The sequence below is a fragment of the Coenobita brevimanus genome, chromosome 87 (assembly GCF_032717465.1).
Source record: "Coenobita brevimanus isolate Jiangsu-jjx chromosome 87, ASM3271746v2, whole genome shotgun sequence".
Taxonomy (NCBI): domain Eukaryota; kingdom Metazoa; phylum Arthropoda; class Malacostraca; order Decapoda; family Coenobitidae; genus Coenobita; species Coenobita brevimanus.
The window spans coordinates 19,469,613-19,495,130 of NC_137040.1; the positions used below are offsets into that span (position 1 = coordinate 19,469,613).

Below are 25,518 nucleotides of genomic sequence, written 5' to 3' on the forward strand. Positions count from 1 at the left end.
CTACTGCTACCACTACTACTACGATTATTATTATTATTATTATTATTATAACTATGATGACACCTACAAAGCAGGATCGTAATAGTTTTGTCAGGTTGTCATATACCGATGCGAGACATTCGGCCTCAGTCTATGTCCAGCCGTGTGTTTGTTTGTCCGCTAACTTCTAGGCAATTTACTGGATGTCAGTGAAACGTCACAGGTGTATTTTAATGGGTTGTAGGCATGTTGTGCGCTGTTATTTTTCCCAAACATGTGCAGTGATCCCACAAAGGACTTCAGTGGGTTGTATTACTATGGTGAAGTGCTACAGGTAAGGTCCAGTGGCAATGATAGGAACGGTCTGTGGTCGGTTCTGTGGTTAATATATCAGAGCTCCGTAATATAGGCACGTTTGGGTCTGCGACTTTTATAATTATGTAATGTTCGGAATACTGCAGATGTATGTTGTTGCTGTCAATTATATAATTATTCTTATTAATGCATGCCACGTATATTCACCGGTAAAAGGTAAACAACAGGCCTGGTGGCCCAAGAAGGAGGTGAGGGGTAAAATGGTTCGGAGTGGGGGAGGAATAGAGCTCATGGTGGGTGGGAGAGAGGGGGGTGGGGTGCAACTGGGGTAGCGGTGCCGGGTCAGTGACGAGTTGTCGACGGTGGGACAGGGACAATATGATTAACAGATACACAGACATAAGGACAATCATATGTATTATTATACAGATTTATAGTGGAGTAGTAATAGGAGTAGCAGTAGTAGTACTGTGAGGGGAATTGCAGTAGACACAATGGGGAAAGGGGGAATAGTAGTGGCAGTGGCAACAATGGTATTAACAGATTCAGCAGTCTTGTGCTAACGTTGTTTGTCTGGGAGTGATGATGCGAGGAATAATGTAATACAGTACGGGTTATAGGACCGGACGACAAGAAACCCTCCAAGGAATATGACGACTCGCAGTAAGAGGATACCGGGAAGTAAGAGTAATAAAAGAGGCAGAGACTGAAGGAAAATAATGCACGTATGAGGTGAAGCCCCAGTTAAGGCCTTGATAACAAGGCGGAGCAGGATACCACAGCTGTGTCTTCGTTGTCTCATAATATATTGTGTTGTTTGCATCTAATTTCATCTGGTTATAGTAAATTATTGGCGAATGCTCTCCGCTGTCCATCACAATGTGGTTTAGTCGTCCACATAAAATAATTGCCACATATATAACCATCCGCACAACTACTGTGAAAATCAACATTAAATTCACAATCATTCTATATTATAGCTACAGACAATCCAGGGATAACATTCACAAAAATTATGACTGCAGTTATAATGACAAGTTGCAACTTATATACAACTGGCTCGGTGCTTTGTTTGTGTGATGAGGATCCGAAACAGATGGGTCAGTATCACAGGACACCATGATAACACAGTAGTCTATGTTATATGTTACAGTATGTATGTTACGAACGCATAATGTTTTGCAGGTGAATAGCATGGAAATGTTTCGAATCCAGTGTCATTTAGTTTCTCACTATTCGCCTCGTAGCTCAGTTCCAAAGTACCACTGACGGTTGTCCGTTCACCTGCTCTCTCTCTAACCCTGACTTCCACTTCCTTCCATCGAGGGGGGTACCGAAACTTTGGTTCGCGGTTGTACATTCGTTGTCTATATAATCGGGTTTCAGCCATTACTGACTCTAATTGTCTTCAGTTTTTGAAAGCTCTTTTGTAGTCTCAAACTTTCTCATAAACAGAAATTATACTGTGGTCCCTGAAATTAGGAGTAAATGTGACTATTTGACGGTCACTGGTGTTGAATTCACATACGTCAACATCGTCAACTAAGTTTTCTGATGTAGCCCATTGAGAACCAAGATATTTCCTCCATGTGTTGTTTGCTCTACGAAATGATGTAGTGAACTTTCCAGCAAGAATGGATGCAACATATTATCGACGGATGGATTTGAATTTAGTACTGGAAGAGTATTCGTTTTAGTACATGGCAGTACATCACCCCGTAGTCCTCCATTTCTGTCACTACTGAAGATACTATAACGAGGCAAATTATATTATCTTAAAACCTCATTGTTTAGTATTTAGTCACGATTCGGTATTGCCACTTACATCAAAATCTTCAACAAGAGCATGAGTTTACCATTTAATAAACTTAATACGCAAACTACGTACATTAATTTACAACAAACAGACAGGCAGACAAACAAACAGACAGACAGACAGACAGAGATTGTGCAGGTAGATATGTAGATAGACTGTGTGTGTGTGTGTGTGTGTGTGTGTGTGTGTGTGTGTGTGTGTGTACTCACCTCCATACCCAGCGTGGCAGGCCAGCACCACCCACGCCAGGGCAGCTCCCCACGCCAGGCGGTGCAGGGCCCCGTAGGAGACACTGATGGCGGCGTCGTAGGGGTGTTGGCCGGACAGGGTGTTGTACTCCTTCATTCCAAACACCACCGCTACACCCATCACCGCCGCACACACCCACCCACACACCACCATGGCCTGAGGATGGGGTGGAGAGACCAGGGTGAGAGATGGAATGAGAGGATGAGGTGGTACAGGAATGGAGGGATGGTGTGAGAAGATAAGGATGTTTTGAGACAGACAGGAGATATAGATATAGAGTGAGGGGAAGAGATAGTGGAAGACAGAGAAGAGATGGAGTGAGAGGATGAGGTGGTAGATAGGGAAATGGAAATACAGTGCCAGATGATAGGGTGGAAGGAGATAGACAGGAGACAGAGAGACAGAGTAGGAAGATGAGGTGGAAGAGAAATAGAGAAATTGTGTGAGAGTATGAGGCGGTAGAGAACAAGGACGATGGCGTGAGGGGATGAGGTGGTGGGAGACAGAGAAGAGAGGGAGAGATGGCGTGAGGGGATGAGGTGGTAAAGGAGAGAGAAATGGAGCGATGGAGTGGAAGGAAGAGGTACAGGGAGAAAGACTGAGAGGATGCTTAAGGTGATGATGATAAGTGATGGTGATGGTCGTGGTGATGATATTGAAGGTGATGGAGAAGATAATGACTGCAATATATAACCTAACCAATAAGGTATAACTAGAGTACCTAACCTTTTGTAACCCCCGCCTCTTGTCTAACTAACCTAACCTCACCTAACCTAACCCAACCCAATTCAACCTAACCTAACCTAAGTTAACCCAAACCAACACAACATAAGCCAACCTAACCACACGTAATTTGGCCTAACCTAGTCTAACCCAACCCAACCCAACCTTCCTGACCATAACCAAACCCAACCTAACCTAACCTAACATAGCCCAACCTAACCACATATAATTTAACCTAACCCAGCCTAACCTAAACAAACCTAACCTAACCCAAACTAACCTCGCTTGCCCTGTCCTCACCTTTGTCATCTTGGGCTTCCTGTAGTGGTGAAGGACGAGGGCGAGCCACATGCCAGCGAGGTAGGGCGAGGCGCGGCACCACGGTTTGGTGTATAGCACTTGGTTGAGGAGGTAATAATCGTCCCGGCTGCAGGGGACAGGTGGATAGACAGGGAGAGAGAGAGAGAGAGAGATGGATAGGCAGATAGGCTGACAGGTGGATGGATTGCTGGGTAGGTAGATAGATACATATTTAAAAAGATCGGTATTAAAAAAAGATACATACATACATGCATACATACACTGAGAGAGAGAAAGAGAGAGAGAGAGAGAGAGAGAGAGAGAGAGGCCACAGAAAAGGATGGCCGATAGCAAATTTAGTCTCTCTCTCTCTCTCTCTCTCTCTCTCTCTCTCTCTCTCTCTCTCTCAAAGTACCTCATGACAAATTAGTACTCAGAATCAAAGAATGTAGAATCACCGATATTATTCATACATGGCTGACCACTCTTGCTACATAACAAGAAACAAAACACACACACACACACACACACACACACACACACACACACACACACATCAAATTAATCTCTATCGTTTTTGATGTCTTCACACACACACACACACACACACACACACACACACACACATCAAATTAATCTCTATCGTTTTTGATGTCTTCACACACACACACACACACACACACACACACACACACACACACATCAAATTAATCTCTATCGTTTTTGATGTCTTCACACACACACACACACACACACACACACACACACACAGTTCCATCAGCATCCACTCCATCGTCACTATCTCCCTCTCTTTCCCCATTCTCCTCCCAGCCTCCAACCATTCCTCCCCACCTCTTCCATTCCTCTTCCTCTCCCCACTCTACTGCCACCTGCCACTAAATCGTCCTTGGTCTCCCACTCCTGACTCGCTCATCCTCGTTCTCGGTCTCTCACTGCTTGTTCTACTCACGCCACGTCCTGGACCTGCGTTGGTGGCAGGTGGTTGACGCCTGTGACGACGCCGGGGATGACACACGATGCTACTGTACACACAGCCAGCCACACCGTCCCTGATGGTGATGATGATGATGATGATGATGATGATAATAATAATAATAATAATAATAATAATAATAATAATAATAATAATAGTAGTAGTAGTAGTAGTAGTAGTTGCAACAGCAGCTACTACTACTACTACTACAGTACTACTACTACTACTACTATTACTGTTGCTACTACTGCTACTACTGCTGCTACTACTACTGCTTCTACTGCTGCTACTGCTATTTCAATAATAATAATAATAATAATAATTCATTCATTCATTCATCATCTAATCCAGTGTTGCCCCATAACGAGAGTAGGAGCCCGTGGCTAAGCAAGTCGGTCCTGACATTTAAGATGAGAGTGACCAACCTCACTCATCCCTGAGCGGCATTACGTGAGCAATAAATCCCAACCACTCCTTGGATATAAACCTGCACCGGCTCAATGCAATTGGAGCGCCCTAATTACCCACTAAACCACCAAGCGCCCACATTTTCGTAATATGGTTACCACCCTGCGTAGTAAATAGTTTCCTGGTGAACAGGGAATCATTTGGCTTGTCATTCAATATAGAGTCACCCGTAGACAGAAGGAAGAGGAAAGAATGAAGGAAAGAAGGACAAGAGGAAGGAAGGGAAGAAGGAAGAGAGGAGAGGGCAGGCACCCGAGAACAGCACTACATGGAGGGAGTGGATAGTATTATAATAATAATAATAGCAAACGACCAACTTTTTCGCTGCTGTGAATGCATTTGCTTCACTCAGACTATTACTGTACGATCTTATCCAGCTACAAGAAAGCTTGCTGGTCAAAGGATTAATAAAAACTAGACTGACTTTTCGTTCTTGTAGACGGTCAGCGGTTACACCCAAAATACCAAACACAAGACAAAGATTACTAAAGAACACGACGCCTGGTGGTCTAGTGGGTTAAGGTGCCAGGGAATTAAGGAAAATAATAAAAAAAACAATAAAACTTTAATTTCATATGAAACTCGAAAAGTTGTTTCGCATCAGGCATATTAGTGTTCTTAAAGATATTAGTATTTTGGGAGAAGTGAGAGAGAGAGAGAGAGAGAGAGAGAGAGAGAGAGAGAGAGAGACAGACAGACAGACAGACAGAGACAGAGACAGAGACACAGAGACAGAGAGAAGCTGATGTGTGTGTGTGTACCACAACAGGCCGCCACCCACCCCACTTAGGCCTGTAGAGCACTGGCAAGATGATGAGCGGTGTGACGAGGAAGAGTTGGAAGTCCACAGAGGTGTACCAGCATACAGGAAGGCACTAAGGAGGATGACGAAAGAAAAATTTATGATTTGGAGGAAGAGAGAGAGAGAGAGAGAGAGAGAGAGAGAGAGAATTGATTGACTGATTGATTGAGATAGATAAATAGACAGATAGACAGATCGAAATGAAGGACAGAATGATCATTTGAAATGTACTACATAATGTAATGCCCGGCTACACAACCTCATCAGTAACATTCTGTGTCTCATCGGCTGCACCATCTCATCTACAAGAAGGGCTGTATTATGCCGATCCACTGTACCAGAGTTCTTAAAGCAATTTTAGCCAAGTCCCAGACATCCCCTAGATCATGACCTGCAGTACATAATAATGCATTCACGTCCCCAATTGTACAGCTGAGTGAACAGAGACAACCAAGAAACTTCACTCTATAATTATGTACCTTATCTTACGAGTGCACGCCCTCATACGTATCTTTCCAAAATCAACAATTTTCTGCATCGTTATCTCTTTCAACAGGGTGACATGTAAATATCGCCCCACTAAAAACTCACGTGCCAGTATCTTATGCGCAACTTGGATCGCTCAGTCTGTTAGTGCAGTCGTGGTTGTGGCGGTGGAAATAGGACTTTATTAAATGATGCCGGGATAGATAGTGATAACACTGACGAAGCCGTCCTCACAACGCACCAGATATCGCCCAGCAGAGTAGAACTGGAGCGTTATATTTGGGCCACCCTGTATATCTGGAAAATGTTAAGGAAACACCCGTTTATTTCTCCGAAGCTAAGACAACAACCGTCACTCTTCAGTCTGGGTGACTGGGTCCCTGTTTCAGTTTTGGAAGCAAACAGGCTGAAGTTGTCCGTCTGTGTCATTCTGTTTCTTTTTTTTTTTTTCCTTCCTATATTTATATATTTTTTTCCTATATTTATATTTATTCACCCAGTCCACATCCACGTTGTAGAAAAAGTTATGGAAATTAAAAAAGAAAGCTCCTCCACAGGTATTTTCTTAAATTTACCCTAATTTCATACTTCCTGTCATCTTTTCTATTTCTGTTCCTTTCCACCGATTAAACATCCTCATCGCAGAAGAAATGGCTGAAGTCCTTGCATCAATATTTGTTTTTAAATATATAAACCCTTGCTCTCATTTATCTTCCTGTCATTTTGCTTTCTATATTGTTTTCTGTTCACCAGCTCTCATCACAGAATAAAATAGTTAAGTCTTTCTTGCCCTTCTAATTTATCTTACTATCATTGTCTCCCTCCTATAGTACTGTATTTCTAATCTATCTATAAATCATTCTTTCGTTCTATCTCTTTATATCTATTCCTACTCACCGACTCCACATCCCCATCATAGAAGAAGTAGTTAGAGATAAAGAGACAGTCCCTCCACCAGAATTTCCTGCAGTTATCGGTGAGGGAGTGAAGGCTGTCAGAAAATGGGGCGAGGGGACCGCGAAGTAGCATGGGGGGCAGGACAGCCAGAATCCCACTCAGCAGGAGGATGGGAGGGCTGAGTCTGTGTGGAGAGAGAGAGAGAGTTTAGTATATACACATTATAGGTACATGTGTTACGGCTTTTACCCGTTCACTACAATGGAAAATATTAAGATGAGAGAAGACGGCACGGGGAGCATGAAAGATTACATATTTAAAAAAATTTCTGCCCCACTTCCTAAGCAAACATCTTCCGCACAATATGTACTTCACCTTCATCATCATCATCATCAACACCTTTTTGTTCTCATCTAAAAATGGGGCGAGATAGGGTCCAGAAGGGCAAGGAAAGAGAATGAGCGATAGACGGAGAATCATCCATTATTAAGCCTCTGCCACATTTCATATACAACCTTCCTCTTCACTTTGTTTTATTAAATAGTTATGTTTCGTTAAATAATGAAGGGGAGTTCTCCTGTCGTTATTTTCCCGCAAATACGCAATGAAAAAAGAATAATTAAGCAAAAGAAAATAAACTTAAGCTGCAGCAGTAATATGGCGGCCTCCGTTTGAGATACCACTGCCGATGTCGACACTGAATTATTTTTCTGTTGTACTAGTTCACTTTAAGTGTTCATAAATTGTCATCTCTCCATCTTGAATACAAAATGATGACAGGAGATTTACAGCAGAATGTGGCAGCAGTCACAACAGATACATAACATAGATGACGCACGGGGAGGCAAAAAATGCTTCAGCTTGGCCGCCATGTTGGAAATGTCGAGTGCGCGTCGTCTACTGTGGTCTGCTCTACAATTGTACTGCTTTTAACTTCTCTGCATTGCCACAGTATTACACTAATAAGCGAACAATTGGCACCAAACAACAGGGAATAACTTTTCATGGGTAAGCAAATACAGTTTGTACTATAAAATCAATACAAACGTCATATAGCAATGCACTGCCCAGGCTGATGCATGTAGATGTGCAGTACTTCCACACTGAGTTTAGTTGTAATAAAAACAAACTAGTCAATGTGAATGACAGCTGACCTTATATCGTTTGACAGTACAACAATGCATTAAATTCTGTTTCACTATAATCAGCGTACAGTAACCAGATTTTCATGTACAGAGCCACGTATATACAGGCATGCATAATTGCTAGGTAAAGGTCAAGAAAGCCCTTGCCACCTCACTTTCGTTTTTTCTTCATTTTTTGTTGGGATGGCACTGTGTGCACATTATGCAAGCAAAATTAAAGTGTGAATATGTTAGAAATGTATCTACTCCAGAAGAGCAATGTAGGGTCACAGTAGTGTATATTCTGGTGAAATGACTACCCTAACGCAACCTAAACAACTATGACGCTAGCAATCTCAGAGGTTCAGTATTCCCAATATATATATATATATATATATATATATATATATATATATATATATATATATATATATATATATATATATATGTGTGTGTGTGTGTGTGTGTGTGTGTGTAGACACATGACACCATACAGTAGATATGTCTATGCATGACACAATGATAAAGTTGGAGTCCACTTCCTTGTCTTATGGCAATAGTGGCTCACAAGCAACTTCATTCCAGCAAGACGCAATTCGTATAATTTAATATAAATATTATGTTGCAGCCTAATGCTTCTTTTTATATATAGTAAATGTGTAAGATCAGTACAGTGTATTTTTATGCATATGTCTATCACAGTGCCATAAATCTGTGGTAAGAAAAAAAATTGATATAAATCTAAGCCTATATTAAGTATTTATTTCATTATACATATACACTTGATATTTTACATCAATAAAAGTCATAACCAATATTTTTAGTAGGGTGGCATATAATTTACAAAAGCTCACAGTCGTTCTTATATTTTTTTTATCAAACTCCATTTCAGTTATCATGTTAATTCATATATTTAAAACGATGATAAAAAGAAATTAACTTAATGGCATGTGTTAGGTTTGTCATGAGTCATATTATAGTATATGGCAGCCAATCAGATTTCAGCAATAAAATCACTGCAGTTGGCTCGGAAGAACATGTTGCATGTTGTTGTTAATATGGATTGCTTTGGGATGTGTTTGTGGCAAACACGGACCAAATAAGAAAAGGTGCATTTAATATTACTTTAGAATATCTTATGAGATTTAAAATAAGCCGTCAAATAAGGAAATCCGTGTAATATCAAGAAAGTTATGGCCAGAAAACTTCAGCATCTGTACCTTGTGCCCATAGATTGCCATTGTTTATTTTCAATCCGACGACCTTGCCAGTATGGCGGCGCTACTGACGTACAGTACATCGGCCCTATGCGGCAAAGCGCGAAGCACGGCATCTGTACTATATATCTACGGTAGTCGCGATGAGGTGCTATGGAAAGGATGTAAGGACGTACAACTGTCTCATTCTGACACCGCCCAACAGGAAGCTGGCTTCATAAGGACGAAAATTTCCGCTTTAAAAGTGAATGACTTATAGTTGACACTCCTAAGTTATGCAGGGCGATAAGCCTATATAGAGAGAAGTTTAGAAGGTATCTCACCCACTGTTTGAATTTAACTTAAACCTAACCTAAACCTATGTCTAAACTAACCTAATCTGAACCTAAACTGAACTAACCTAAACCTATGTGTAAACTAACCTAACCTGAACCTAAACTGAACTTCATACTAACCTAAACTTAACCTTTAATGGAGAACGGAGCATTCAGAAATATGGTGATTTTCTTACAGGCAGTTAAATTTGCTAATATGCATTTTCATCAAAATTACCATAGAAGAAACCACTCTAATTCAGCAAAATATTATTACTGACAAAAGGGAGAAAATGTTGAAATAAGTATTAGTTTGTATTATCCGAATTGCTAACACCATGTCCACTGTATTAAGTCAAGACACTCATTCACCATTGAAGCCCCCTGAAACCTGGCTTTACCTCGCAGGCTTAACCATCTGCAGATATCTGGGGATATTTTTCTTTACAGATGTGTTTTATATTACCTGCCAGATAGAGTAATTCATCAACTAAAAATATGCTGTACAGAACAGGAAGATGATACTAATCACCTGTGTAGCTTCCTAATCAATAATCTGTTCACTTTAACTAGGCTTAAAAGTTCCATCTCCCTATAGTGAATATTGAGTTATATGAAAAAATTAATGCTAGAATTTGGTGTAAGTCACGAAGGAGTGCTAAGGAAAGGATGAAGAGCCATACCATTGTCTTCTGCCAGTGAGCTACGTGAACTAAGCTGCAGAAGGACGAAGATCTCAGCCGATAGGTCTTTCACTTGGTCAAGATTTTCGTCTTTCTGTAGTTTACTTCACATAGCCCGTTGGCAGAAACGACAATGCTCTGATTCTGCTGTCTCTCCATAGCCCTTCTTCATGACTAGCATCATATTCTAGTATTAATCTAGTATTACATCTTAGCACTCAAGATGGAGAGGTGGCAATATTAGGCCTGTTTGGAGTCAAAACAGTATACGTAACGCAGGGACATAAAAATATAAGCAGAGAGGATAACTGCAGTAGGTCAGTTGTCTCATATTAGGCAGCTCCAATAAGAGTGACTAAGCTACTAAAATAAGGCAAGAATAAGCAAACTACTAAAGTAAGACAAGGATTGCCAAGAAAAAGACTCTCTCCAGCCCACCAAACCCCCTTAATTGCCTACTGTATAACTTACCTGAGGAACCTGTGAATGTAATAGAAGGCAGCGTTGAATTTTTTGGTCTTCTCAAACTCCTGAAACGACACAGTTCTTGAATTAACACTATTCCGTAAGTTAATGAAAACCGTCTGTCGAAGCAAGAACACTCTGTCAGAAGACATTTTTGTATTTTAAAAACGGATATACCAGTATGGAGATAGCTTTTAACCACTTCACAACGACGGGTCTTCTCAGAGTTAAATGAACCAACCAGGAACAGAAAGTACAAACATAAAAAATAAAAAAAAAAAAAAAAAAGAATCCCACTGAAGATAATCTGAAGTTTTAGCGGAAGAATGAATAAAGACATTATTGGCCGACAGGCTTTATATTTATTTATTTTTTTTTTTTTAATTTACTGGTCATGCGGAAGCGATAATACTGTAGATCTGTGTCCATACTTATTTTTGCTCTCTCTCTCTCTCTCTCTCTCTCTCTCTCTCTCTCTCTCTCTCTCTCTCTCTCTCTCTCACCTTGGTCAATCCGTACGCCACCAGAAGGCCACTCATGAAGAAGAACGTGTCCACTGAAGGCATGGCATTGAATAAGATCTGATTCAGCCACTCGTTACGGAATCCCTCCTGGAAAAAGGCAGAGATCAAGAATGCTTACGTTTGCACTCATCAACTCCGAGGAATATTAAGGCACACAAATCTCTAGTTTCAACTCGTTATCCTTTACCCTTAGAACTAGAAAGCACTCCAAGAGTGCAAGCTTCCGCCAGTGACAATAAAATTTATGATTTACTGCTGTAAATTTCTACTTCTTACCGGACTAATACTGTTACGGTTTTGCATAACCAGTTAATTCCATCTGTTATACAATTTCGAAAACCGGATACCTGCACTAACGCCTGTAAAATTTATGATTTTATATTTCTGCATTCGGATTCAGATCCAACTCGAAATCTAATCAACTTTTCTTTGACCCAGTCCCCACCGATCCACCAGATGTAAGTGAAATCCGATAACATCTTTTTGTGATATATACAAACAACTTCATTGGCGGAGGTAATTTTATATTGTCAGCCAGCTGTACGTTTGTCCTCATTTCCCTGATCTTTATATGAGGGAGTATCTTTAAAAGCGGCCTGATCAGTCAGTCACACCCGAAGGATTTTCCATCGCAAGGTGCGTCACCCTAGTAAAACCCCAAATGGTGCTCCAAACCAGCTAATCTCCATTTGGCCCAGCATCTACAGTATCTAGGATTTCTGTACTTATCATTTACTCCATTACTTATGAACTCCTGATCATAAATAACACTCTGTTAACCTACGTGTTATATCAGCCATATCAGTGACATAAGTGTTTACCATGGCTCACAGGGTGATAGCCACTACAGGAAGACTGAGAGGAAGACTTTCACTACCATCAAGCTACTCTGTTTTCTTCTTGTTCCCATATGACTTTATTCACTGCACTGGGTGGTAACCATGTGACCAAATGATGCCTAATGGTTTAATGGGTTAAGGCGCTTCAACCTGACTAAGCCTGTCACAGTTTATATCCGCGGGGTGGCTGGAGTTTACTGGTCACAGAATACCTCTCAGGGATGAGTGAGGTTGGTCACCTTGCCTTAAATGTCGGAACTTGAGTAGCCTAGTCCCGGGTCCTTACGGCTCCTGATGGGGCAAAGAAGGACTGAATGATTGATGGATGGATGGAGGGCTGTCGAGTAGTGTAGGGGTTCATCATCATTATTATCATCATCATTATTATTATCATCATCATCATCATCATCAACCGTTGCAAGTCCACAATAAAGGTCATATATAACCCTTGCAGTTGAAATTCTTTCCTACGGTGAATATAAAGATATGCTTCTGGCAAGACTGAAATAAGGAAGGTGGCTCCGTGCTGAACGCTAAACCTCTGCAATAAGATGTTTTCTTTCATATTTCGTTCTTGCTAATTGTAGCAGATTTTTTTTTTTTTCTGTTTTTTAAGGGTGACTTTTCGTGCAGGGCAGCTTTCATTAACCACTTCACTACGAGATATCTTTCCCAAATTGACTACAATGGTATGCCGATTACAAGACTTACTCCTTCAGTATGATGGGTTTGTTATGATGTGGCAGGGGTAAACCAGTTCTGCTGTCGGGCCCTGCTGCGGATGTCACTGATTGCATTGCGCAGTTGACCCTTGTGCGGTGTGGTGCGGTGAGGATCTGTCCGTTCTCCCCTTTGGGGCTAAGATGCGAATGAATGTGTTTGAATGGATGAGTAAATGGGGAGTGTGTCGTCCTGTCTCGGCTACCTCCCTTTCCTTGGGGGAAGCAGCCTAGGTATATAGATAGATAGATAGATTATAATAATAATAATAATAATAATAATAATAATAATAATGATGATGATGATGATGACGATGATGATGATGATTATAATTATTATTACGCTTCATCATATAGCCTATATGGCGAAGCTAATTGTTTTGGTCATATTTTTATTTTTTTGCATTTTTTTCTTATATCTTGATGATATACAGGAAGGTACCCTAGGGTAACGCATTGACCACCTATTGTTGAAGGTCATATACTCATTTTGGTGTAAAAATTGCGTATTTGAAACTGAAATATCTCAGAAACTAATTGAGATATACCTATTTGGTTGAAAATCCTATGATAAAAAAGCCTGCTGAGAATTTTGGCCGGATATTTTGTCATTTAGCCTAGTGGAATGTATCGAATTCAAATCTGTTCAGTGTTTTCTTTGTAACGTTTTAGAGAAAACCACAAAAGCTGTAACGCTGTAGCTTTACAAAAATATAGCTGTGGTCCCTCTCATTATCTGAAAAGAATATGGTTACAGCCAAGCATACAGTTAGCCAGTTATTGAGACAAATGTAAAATGTGCCCATGCTTCATTTATTTCTTCCACACCTTTGCCTTCAGAGCTTGATATAACACTAGAGGCTACCTTAGGTTAATCCAGGTACATGTGCCAAATATGAATGACCATGAACTACTTTTAAAGGTCACAGTTTATGATGCCATAATTTCATTTGCGTAACTACAAAGACAATCAATACCATAAGTAGTTATGGCGAAGCTCCCTCATAATGACTACACATTAAGTCAATAGGTAACTAGTTCCGTTATTATTATTATTATTATTATTATTAGTAGTAGTAGTAGTAGTAGTCGTAGTAGTAATGGTAGTAGTAGTAGTAATAGTAGTAGTGGTATTGTTATTATCATCATTTTAATTATTATTATTATTATCATTAATTATTATTATTATCAGCAGCAGCAGCAGCATTATTATCAGATGTTTTTATTCAATTTATAAGGGTCAATTACTAGTGAAGGGACCAATGAAGGTTGTCAAATGCGTACAACTCAAAGTACGCAAGAGCATATAGAGGTTGGGGGAGTGGACTTTCTGACCACTACTTGGTGGTGGCCAGAATTAGGATACAAGAAAGATGGAGGAATGGAAGAAGAGAAAGACGAGAGGAAGGAGTAGTTGCAAGGAGAAGGGAAAGGTTACAAGACGATGAGAAAAAGGCAGAGTATAAGAGAGAAGTGGAGGAACGATTGGGCAAATATGAATTGGAGCAGATGGGGGACGTGGAAGGTGTGTGCAGGATATTTACGGAAGAAATATGTGCAGCATGTGATGTGGTGTGTGGGAGGAAGAGAAGACGGAGGGGGGTGCAAGGAACAGCGTGGTGGACTGAAGAGGTGAGACAGGCTGTGGCACAAAAGAAGAAAGCATACAATGAATGGATGAGAAATAGGGGCGTGGAAGAAGTTGAGAGGCGGAAGAGAGAGTTATATGTAGAAAGAAAGAGTGAGCTGAAAAGATTAATAAGAGAGAGTAAGAAGAGAGTGGATGAGGAATTTGGAAGGAATTTGAGTGTAAAGTGGAGGGACTGTAAGAAGATGTTCTGGAAAGAGGTGAAAAGAGTAAGACAGGGTGGAAGTGAGGTTAGCAGGGGAGTGAGAGATAAAAATGGTAGATTACTAGTGGAGAAGGGAGAAAAAGTGAGCAGAGGGAGAGAACACTTTAAGGAATTGTTGAACATAGAGGATGGAAGTAATGCGAGTATAAGTGGCTGGGGAATGGCTGGGAGGAGGAGGGAGGTGAGAAGACAGGAAGAAATCAGTAGGACAGAAGTTGTGGAAGCAATGAAGAAAGTTAAATCGGGGAAAGACCCAGGAATTGATGGAGTGTGTGGTGAAATGCTGAAGCATGGGGGAGACATAGTAGTAGAATGGATGTGGAAGATGTACAGATTGGCCTGGGAGGAAGATAGAGTCCCGGAGGATTGGAAGTCAGGTATAATTATTCCCTTGTACAAAGGAAAAGGGGAAAAAGAAGTGTGTGGTAATCATAGGGGCATTTGTCTTCTTAGTATAATAGGAAAAGTGTATGGTAGGATACTTATTGACAGAGTTAGAGAAAGAACAGAGGAATTAGTTGGAGAAGAACAGGGAGGCTTTAGGAAGGGAAGAGGTTGTGTAGATCAGATATTCATTTTTAGATCTTTAGTGGAAAAGTTTCTAGAGAAGGGAAAGAAGTTGTATGCGGCTTTCATGGATTTGGAGAAAGCATATGACAGGGTGGATAGACAATGATTGTGGAAAGTATTAAGAATATATGGAGTAGATGGAAAGTTGTTGAATGCTGAGAAGAGTATGTATGATGGTGCTAGGGCTGCAGTGCGTGTGGATGGTGAACTAAGTGAATTTTTCTCTTTGGAGGTTGGGTTGAAACAGGGATGTGTCATGTCTCCATGGTTGTTCAATCTGTTCATGGATGGGGTAATAAAAGAGGTACAAGGTAGGGTAGTGGATGTTGGAGTGGCCCTGGTGAGAGAGGATAATGTTTGGAAACTCCCTGTACTGTTGTTTGCAGATGATACTGCGTTGTTGAGTGAAGATGAAGGGGAGCTGCAAGGCTTGGTGGATGAGTTTGGGAGTGTGTGCAAGAAACGGAATCCAAAGGTGAATGTAGGGAAGAGTAAAGTGATGGTCTTTGAGAGAGGTGAAGTCAGTGAATGTACAGAGAGGTTGGATGGTGAGGAATTGGAAAATGTGAGTACGTTTAAGTACTTGGGTAGTGTGATGAGTAAGGATGGAGGTTTGGAGGGTGAAGTGCTTGAAAGGGTACAGCAGGGAAGAAAGGTTGCTGGTTCTTTGAAAGCAGTGATAAGAAACAGGGAAGTGAGCATGGAAGTGAAAAAGTTACTACATGACAGTATTGTGATACCAACTCTAACGTATGGAAGTGAAGCTTGGACATTGTTGGAAGGACACAAGTCAAGAGTGAGAGCAGTGGAAATAAGTTATTTAAGAGGAACCTGTGGAGTCACATGGAAAGACAGGCTGACGAATGAGGATATAAAGGAGCGTTGTGGTGTGGATGTGGATGTGATAGGAAGTGTTATGAGGAACACACTGAGGTGGTTTGGCCATGTGGAGAGGATGGAGGGTAAAAGACTGACGAAGAGAGTGTATGTGAGTGAGGTGGAGGGGGGAAGAGGGAGGGGGAGGCCGAGGATGAGATGGAGGGATGGGGTGGAGAGGTATATGAGAGAGGGGGGTGTGAGCTGGGAGCAGGGCAGTGAAATGGCGGGGGACAGGACGACGTGGAGGCGAGTTGTTTATGGCCACCCCAAATGGGATTGAGGCGTCTGGCAATATATAGATAGATAGATCAAAGTGTTTGCGCCAAAAGGAAACAAACAAAAAGTGACGATAACAGCAATGAAGACACCATCATTTAGGAAGAGGTTAAAAAATAGGACGACATGGTAATGAGGGGGAAAATGTGTGTGTGTGTGTGTGTGTGTGTGTGTGTGTGTGTGTGTGTGTGTGTGTGTGTGTGTGTGTGTGTGTGTGTGTGTGTGTTCATACCTAATTGTTTATGTATCTTGACAGGAATGAGTCAAGCTCGTACTGTTGCGTGTATTAAACCATTTTTATCATACATATCCTTAAATTTATTAATAGTTTTGGTACACACTATTTCAATTGGCAGTGCATTCCACTGAGCAGTTGCCCTATTTGGGGAACAGAATTTCCTTATGTCTTTATTGCCTCACTTTTTATGTAGTTTTTTTCAGTGTCCTCTTGCTGATGCTTCCCCACAGGTTATATATTCATTTATTCCCTGCGAGGCATTTGTAAAGCATAATCATGTCTTCTCTTTTCCTTCTTTCCTGTAGTGACGGTAGACTCAATTTTTCTAGTCTTTCTTCATAACTCTGATCCCTTAAGCTTGGTGCTCATCTTGTAGTGACCCTTTGTATTTTTTCAATCTTATCTATGTGTTTTTTGAGATGAGGATTCAAAACTATTGATGCATACTCCAGAGTTGGTCTGATGAATGATGTTATTATCTTTCTCAGCATGTTTTCATTTATGTCTGTGAATGCTATTCTCATATTTGCAAGCAGTGTATACATGTGACGTACTGTACCTTCTTACTGATGTGGTCAGCCGGAGATAGTCTGTTACTGATAATCACTCCTAGGTCCTTCTCCCTTTCTGATGTGTGTAGGGTTGAACATCCTAACTTCTAACCGAAATCTTTTTTTTTTTTCTCAGTTACCAAACTTAATTACATGACACTTGTCCACATTAAATTCCATTTGCCATTTATTGCTCCATTCATGAAGCTTATTTAATTCTTCTTGTAACTCTCAGCAAGATTCTGTGTCAGTAATCTTCCATTGTATTTCTGCATCATCAGCAAAAATTTAGATAACGTTCACTTCCAGTGTTACTATATCATATATATATATATATATATATATATATATATATATATATATATATATATATATATATATATATACTAAAAACATAATTGGTGCCAGCACTGAGCCCTGTGGCACTCCGCTAGTCATATATATATATATATATATATATATATATATATATACTAAAAACATAATTGGTGCCAGCACTGAGCCCTGTGGCACTCCGCTAGTCACTTCTCTCCATGATCAGTAATTTCCCCCTAATATTGTTCTCATTTCTCTTTTCCTGAGAAAATCCTGCATCCAACAGTACAGATTGCCTTGGATACATCCTTGATAGGACAGTTTCCATAAAAGTCTTTGGTGCGGTACTCTGTCAAATGCTTTCTTAAAATCTAAATAGATACTGTCCATCCTTCTCTTTTCTGTAATGTTTATGTAACTCTATCATAGTAACTTAATAGATTAGTAACACATGATTTTTCCTTTCTAAAACTTAACTTCCTCTCTGTTATCATGCTGTGTTCTTCTAGATGTTTTACCCAAACTTTCCTTATCAGCTTTTCAAGTATCTTATAACACTGGTCAGTGATATTGGTAGGTAGCTGAGTGGATTTTGTCTATTCCCTTTCTTGAATAGGGGAACAGTGTTTGCTTTCTTCCAATTATCAGGTAGTTTACCTTGACCTAAGGATTCCTTGAATAGTAAATACAGTGGTCTGCTTAACTCTTCTGCACATTCATGTAGCACCCAACCTGAAATTCCGTCAGGACCATTTGCTTTTCCTTTGTCTGCTTTACATAACTCTTCATGTACTTATTTTTCAGATATTTGTATATCTAGTAATACGTGTGGGCATGCATGTTCCATATCATCTCTCTCAAAATTTCTTTCTTTTGTTAAAAACTGATTGGAAGTTTTTATTTAGTGATTCACAAATATCTTTCTGTTGTGTGTAGATTATCCCCTCATCCCTTAATGAACTGTATTTTATCTTTAACTTTGGTTTTGCTTCGGATGTAGCTGTAAAAAAGCTTAGGGTGAGCACTACTTTTATTTATCATGTCCTCCTCAAACTGTCTCTGAGCCTCCCTTCTTATCTTTGTATAATCATTTCTTGTCTGTTTATAGTTGTTATATGCCCATGTATTCCACAGCAAGTCTTTTTTTCTTTTGATTTTTTACATTCCGTATTAAACCATTTCTTTATTTTCATTTCTGTTGCTCTGTCCTGTGGGATGTAATTTTGGACTCCTATTTCATAAAGATCACAGAATTTTCCATGTATAACATTTAAATCTTGTCCTCTAAGTTCTTTTTCTCAAGCTGCTTCTAAGAAGAACTTCTTCAGGTCATGATAGTTGCCTTTTTTGTAATTTAGACTCTTTTTGCAGCTCTCATTGCTGGTAACGTCATATGTAATCCTGAAATTACAATTTAATACAGCATGGTCGCTTTTGCCTAATCAGGGATGATACATTATATTGTCAATTTCATTTCCTTCCCTGTTAAATATAAGATCTAGTACTGATGAATCAAGTCCTCTTTTTCTGGTGTTTTCCGTTACATGTTGTGTTAGGAAAAACTCCTTTACATGATCTAGGAGCTTTTGATCCCAACAGCTTTCAAGGCTTTTTACATCTAGAATATTTCAATTTATATTTGAATTGAAGTCTCCGTTTAATATGATTTTTTCAGATTTCACTTCCATTCTATGTAATAATGTTCTTAAACTTTGAATTGTACTTTCTGCCAGGTCTTCATATTCGCCTCTTTCCCAAGTGTTTGTTTTGGGTGGCATGTATAATTTTGTCACAATTATTTTCCCTTCAGATGTGTTAATTTCCAATGCAATCAGTTCTACTTGTGAGGGTACATCTAGTTTTATTTCTTTGACTTGAAGATTTTTCATTGTTAAGATTATGATTCCTCCTCCCGTTCTTAAACTTCTGTCTCTTCTCCATATATTGTATTCCTCTAAGTTTAGGATATTGTTTGATATCTTTGGGATTAATTTTGTTTCAGTTAGGCAAATAATGTGTGGTTCCTTTTCTTTGATGTAGTCTTCTATCTTAGACACCATTCCATCTACATTTGAGTATATCAACCTAACCATCTTGTTTACATACTTGCCTTAACTTCAGTTTCCTACCGTCCTCCTTTTTGTTCCCTGTTGGTTATGTACCACTTTCATACATGCAATCCAATTACTTTTTCAAAATATAGTATTCTTCTCTTCCTCTGATCATCCCTCGTTCTTTGTTTTTGCCTCCTCCCTTTTCCCTTATAGTATTCCCAGTTCCTCTTGAATTAGGCATCTTTTTATCCATACTTTTTTAAATTCCTCTTTTTCCATGAGTCTCTTTGCTTCATTTTAGTATTTCCTCCACAGTGTTCACACTCTGAGAGGTTACTTTCAGAAACTTTAACTTATTTCTCTCATATTTCCCTAGCTTTTTGTGTTCCTCTATCTCTTTATTACAGATTTCCTCTGATACTTCCTTCAGTATGTTCATTATATTTGCCATCTCCTTTTTATCTCTCGAAATTTTGTTTCTTATTTCTTCTTCTTCTATACCAGTGATTACCATGGATTTGTTGATATCTGCTGAATCTTTGACCAATTTAGGATTATTTTCAATTATTTCTTTCAGTTCCTTTCCAATGTTTTTTTCTTCGACTTTTGTTTTTTTGTCTTACCTTACTTTACCATTTCACCATACATACTTTCCACTTCACCTTTGTGTGTGTGTGTGTGTGTGTGTGTGTGTGTGTGTGTGTGTGTGTGTACTGACCTTTACGAAGAGGATATTGTTGGCACTGGTGATGAAGGTCATGAGGTACTGATGCCCCCACACCACCCACGTCATGGACAACACTCTGGTGGATAGATAGGTAGATTGATAGATAGAGAGACAGAGATGGATAGCTGAGAGCCAGAGAGAGAGAGAGAATGAATGTTTGAATGAATAAATGAATGAATGTATTTTGGAAATGTAAGGGAAGAGTGAGAAGAAAGGAAGATAAACTGTGAGTGTACAGATGTACAGAGAACACACACACACACACACACACACACACACACACACACACACACACACACACACACACACACACAGATGCAGACAGAGAGATAGATAAGTAGGAATATCATTAACTAGATAACAGATCATCAAACTTCCTTATCATCATCTGCTATCATTTCTCACCTCATACCGTAGAGACACGATATCACGCCCTTGCCCTCCTCCGTCCTTATCGCGAACATCTTCTCCAGGTTGGTGTAGAGGGAGAAGGCCAGCAAGTATCTCACCCACCCTACGATGCATGGAGAGACGGAGGAATGGAGAGACAGGAGAGAGGGAGGTATGGAGAGATAAGACAGGAAAGAGGGAGGTGCGCAGAGATAAGACTGAAGATAGGGAGGTATGGAGAGATAAGACAGGAGACAGGGAGGTATGGAGAGATAAGACAGGAGAAAGGGAGGTATGGAGAGATAAGACAGGAGAGAGGGAGGTGTGCAGAGAGAAGACAGGAGACAGGGAGGTATGGAGAGATTAGACAGGAGACAGGGAGTGTGCAAAGATAGACTGACAAACAGACTGGGTAAATGAATAGGTGCAGTTGGAGACAAAAGTTCGTCTGATCTTTTTACCTTTTCTGTTTTCACATTCCTTGTACTATACTACGTTCACTTTAAGCAGGCGTAAAATTGGCATCCCTCCATCTTGAATACAGAGGCATGACAGGAGTTCAGCACTAGAATAATGCTCTAGTCACGATGAAGTGTAATGGAAAGGATTTAAAGCCGTAGAGTTGCCTTCTTCCGACACCGACCTATAGGAACTGGCCGTTTAAGGACGAATATTTCCGTCAAGTTAAAGTAAATTACCTATAGTCGACATTCCTACGTTGTATAGGGAGATAAGACTGTAATGGGAGAAGGGTATCAGGCACCTCACCCATTATTTGATACACAATATAAAGACAGAGACTGATATTAGGATTATAACGCGAAAAGTTTGTAACATCAAAGGCTAGATAATGAAAGCAACAAAACCCATGCATTACTTTCTTCAGTTTGGGAACTATAAGTGTAAAGTAAAGAAATGAATTAATGGAATGTGAATTATGAAATTAGACTTGCTAAAGAAACGTAAAAATTACAATATCACAAACTGCATATGATCGTATGGTTGGAGTAAAAACAAGGAAAGGGGCTCAGTGTAATTGCTGAGTGGTAGCAAAATTAAAGAAAAACGAACAAATGAAATAAAAACATCTAGTACTAAAGAGGTTAGTGTAGATTATTTTTCTGTTTATCTATCTATCTGTTGCCAGACGCCTTAATCCCGTAAGGGGTGGCCACAAACAAATCGCCTCCATGTCGCCCTGTCCCCCGCCATTTTATTGTCCTGCTCCCAGCTCACACCCCCCTCTCTCGTATACCTCTCACTCCATCCCTCCATCTCATCCTTGGCCTCCCCCTCCCTCTCCCTCCTTCTATCTCACTCAGATACACTCTCCTCGTCAGTCTCTCACTCTCCATCCTCTCCACATGGCCAAACCACCTCAGTGTGTTTCTTCTAACGCTTCCTATCACATCCACATCCACACCACAACGCTCCTTCACTTCCTTATTTGTCAGTCTGTCTCTCCATGTGACCCCACATGCTTCTCTCAAATAACTCATTTCCACTGCTCTCATTCTTGACTTCCGTCCCTCCAACAACGTCCAAGCTTCATTTCCATACATTAGAGTTGGTATCACAATACTGTCATGTAGTAGCTTTTTCACTTCCATGCACACTTTCCTGTTTCTTATCACTGCTTTCAAGGAACCAGCAACCTTTCTTCCCTGTTGTACCCTTTCAAGCACTTCACCCTCTAAACTTCCTTCCTTCCTCATCACACTACCCAAGTTCTTAAAAGCACTCACATTTTCCAATTCCTCACCATCCAAGATAACTGTACATTCACTGACTTCACTTGTCTCGATGACCATAACTTTAATCTTCCCTACATTCACCTTTAGACTCCATTTCTTACACACTCTCCCAAACTCATTCACCAAACCCTGTAGCTCCTTCGTCTTCATTTAACAACACAGTATCATCTGCAAACAACAGTACTGGGAGTTTCCAAACACTGACGTCTCTCACTAGGGCCACTCCAACATCCACTGCCCTACCTTGTATCTCTTTTATAACCACATCCATATACAGATTGAACAACCATGGAGATGTGACACATCCTTGTTTCAACCCAACCTTCAAATAGAAAAACTCACTCAGTTCATTATCCACATGCACTGCAGCCTTAGCACCCTCATACATGCTCTTCACAGCATTCAACAACTTCCAATCTACTCCATGTATTCTTAATACTTTCCACAATCCTTGTCTATCCACCCTGTCATATGCTTTCTCCAAATCCATGAAGATCGCATACAACTTCTTTCCCTTCTTTAGAAACTTTTCCACTAAAGATGTAAGAATGAATATCTGATCTACACAACCTCTTCCCTCCCTAAAACCTCCCTGTTCTTCTCCAACTTATATCTTTGTTATTTTCCTAACTCTTTCAATAGTATCCTACCATATACTTTTCCTATTACACTAAGAAGATAAATGCCCCTATGATTACCACACCCTTCTTTTTCCCCTTCTCCTTTATACAGGGGAATAATACCTGACTTCCAATCCTCCGGGACTCTACCTTCCTCCCAGGCCAATCTGCACATCTTCCACAGCCATTCTACTACTATCTCTCCCCCATGCTTCAGCATTTTTAACCCATTTATTACCAGTGGTTTTACTAACGTGATAGGCAGCGTTAGGAGAAACGCATTAAGGTGGTTTGGCCATGTGGAGAGCATGGAGAGCGAGAGACTGACGAGGAGAGTATATGTGAGTGAGGTGGAGGGGGAGGAGAGGGAGGGGGAGGCCAAGGATGAGATGGAGGGAAGGAGTGGAGAGAGGGGGGAGTAAGCTGGGAGCAGGGCAATAAAATGGCGGGGGACAGGGTGACATGGAGGCGATTTGTTTGTGGCCACCCCTTACGGGAATAAGGGGTTTGGCAATAGACAGATAGATAGATAGATTTTACCAAGAAGAAGAGAATTGCTTTGTAGGAGCAAGAATTAGAAATGATGAAAGGGTTAGCACAGACTATTTCTAACCTCTTACCTACTGTAACCCTCTTTACTGTACTTCTTCATTTACCAGTACGAAACAGGGCGGAATTTCTGGGGGGGATAGAGGGGCTATAGCCCCCCAGTGTTTTCTGTATATTAATTTGTCAGAACTTTAACTAAGATTAAGAGCTTGTAAGGCTAAACTTGAAAACAAAAAGAAAGAAAAACTTTGAGTAGTTTTGTTGAAAATTCAAACAAATCTACGTGTGTCGATCGAATATTCCTATATTTGATCCAAACTCATCATAAACTAAATCATAATAATACTTAGATAGTGATTATTTTATCATTTCCAAAAGGATACGGGCAGGGCGGTATATTTCAACCTGAATCCTACCGCAGGCGTGAAAGAACAATCTTGGTAAAGGTGCAGCATAGTGCAACAAAAATGTAAAATGGTCAAATTATTAAACTAAGTCACAGTGAGTTGAAAGTTCAGATTGGCAGAAAGTGAAGCCTTTTATTTAAACACCCACCTCCATCATTAAACATACATGCCTCATTAAACATCAACTTTTAGGTAGAATCAAACCGAAAAATATCGGATGGTCTGTAAACTTAAGCTTTTCGATTTGATTTTGAGTTTGTAGTACGGAGTTGTGTACATTTGTTCTGGCCCCCAAAAATTCTGTTGAATATTACGGGCCTGCGAAATCGTATGGTACCAGTAAGAATAAAAAAAAAATGATATCCTACTGGCGAATTTAATAAGTAGTCACCTATTTTCTACAAAAACAACAGCACGAAAATAAGAGTGAAAATAAGCCCACATTTTCGTAAGCACAAGAGGTAAGTAACTGAGACGGAGAAAGCTTTATTTGTGGTTAAATGTATTTCTAGTTATGTGTTCATGAAATAGATGGTACTGTCTTGTATGATTTACAGAGTAAGCAGAAAGAGAAAAAGTCTTAAATTAGTGGCTTTATGTCTCTCTGTTTCCGTGTTCAAACAATAGATGACTGTTTCATGCATGATATATAGAGCAAGTGGAAGACAATGCGAAGGATTAGATTAGTGGCTCTATATCTTTCGAGTTATGTGTTTAAGCAATGGGCTGCTCTGATTCTTGCATGATTTACAGAGTAAGTAGAAAAGATGTAGTCTTAAATTAGTAGCAGTATGTTCTTCTAGTTACGTGACCTTGCAACTGATGGCTCTGTTTCTTGCATGATTTATTGAATAAGTAGAAAAGAAGGCGGGGGCTTAGATTAGCCTCTCTGGTTACACGAGGGACATCAAGGTTGATAAATTTTGCGTGGTCGTAAGTAGAATTATTGATTATTGATGCAGTCGCTTCCGAAAATTGGTGTTAGCACTTTCCGAAGGGAGGTGTTGGTCATTTTCGAGAGTTAATTATGAGGGAACCCAGCTGCGAGTTTCATGTTCTAAGTGTTCCACCATCTGCTCCCCAACTGAGATAAGAAGGTGGTTCAGTCTGCCTGTCTAGACAAAGTTTTTATTTTACAGCCGTGTTCTGTCACATATTTTAATAGAAAAAGGTTGGAATCTCCCATATAACTTTAAGTTTTTATCATTCGTTGTGATTATCGTATGACGGGTAACTACCTAAAAAGTGGCACTAAAAATGTCCTCTTTCTCCCGGTAACAAAGCAGTGATGAAAATAAAACTAGCATTTTTACGACATCGGGCATGAACTCTTGGAATCAGTTCGATTATGGCTGAACTAAGAGATATACTAACTTTCAATTAGACTTACCCATACCTGTTTATACTCCATTTTGCTGTAT

General features: G+C 40.1%; 1 protein-coding gene across 1 annotated transcript in view; it reads right to left on the reverse strand.

Annotated features, from left to right (window-relative positions):
• Nucleotides 1-25,518, reverse strand: part of LOC145411021 (nose resistant to fluoxetine protein 6-like) — an 85,365-nt gene that overhangs the window by 28,988 nt on the left and 30,859 nt on the right. Inside the window, exons 7-15 of the mRNA XM_080281083.1 lie at nt 20,783-20,891; nt 20,369-20,453; nt 11,336-11,443; nt 10,839-10,897; nt 7,030-7,213; nt 5,626-5,719; nt 4,353-4,452; nt 3,383-3,509; nt 2,320-2,515 (exon numbers count right to left, since the gene is read on the reverse strand). Coding sequence (XP_080137209.1) covers nt 2,320-2,515; nt 3,383-3,509; nt 4,353-4,452; nt 5,626-5,719; nt 7,030-7,213; nt 10,839-10,897; nt 11,336-11,443; nt 20,369-20,453; nt 20,783-20,891 — 1,062 coding nt within the window. The remainder of the gene's footprint in view (nt 1-2,319; nt 2,516-3,382; nt 3,510-4,352; nt 4,453-5,625; nt 5,720-7,029; nt 7,214-10,838; nt 10,898-11,335; nt 11,444-20,368; nt 20,454-20,782; nt 20,892-25,518) is intronic.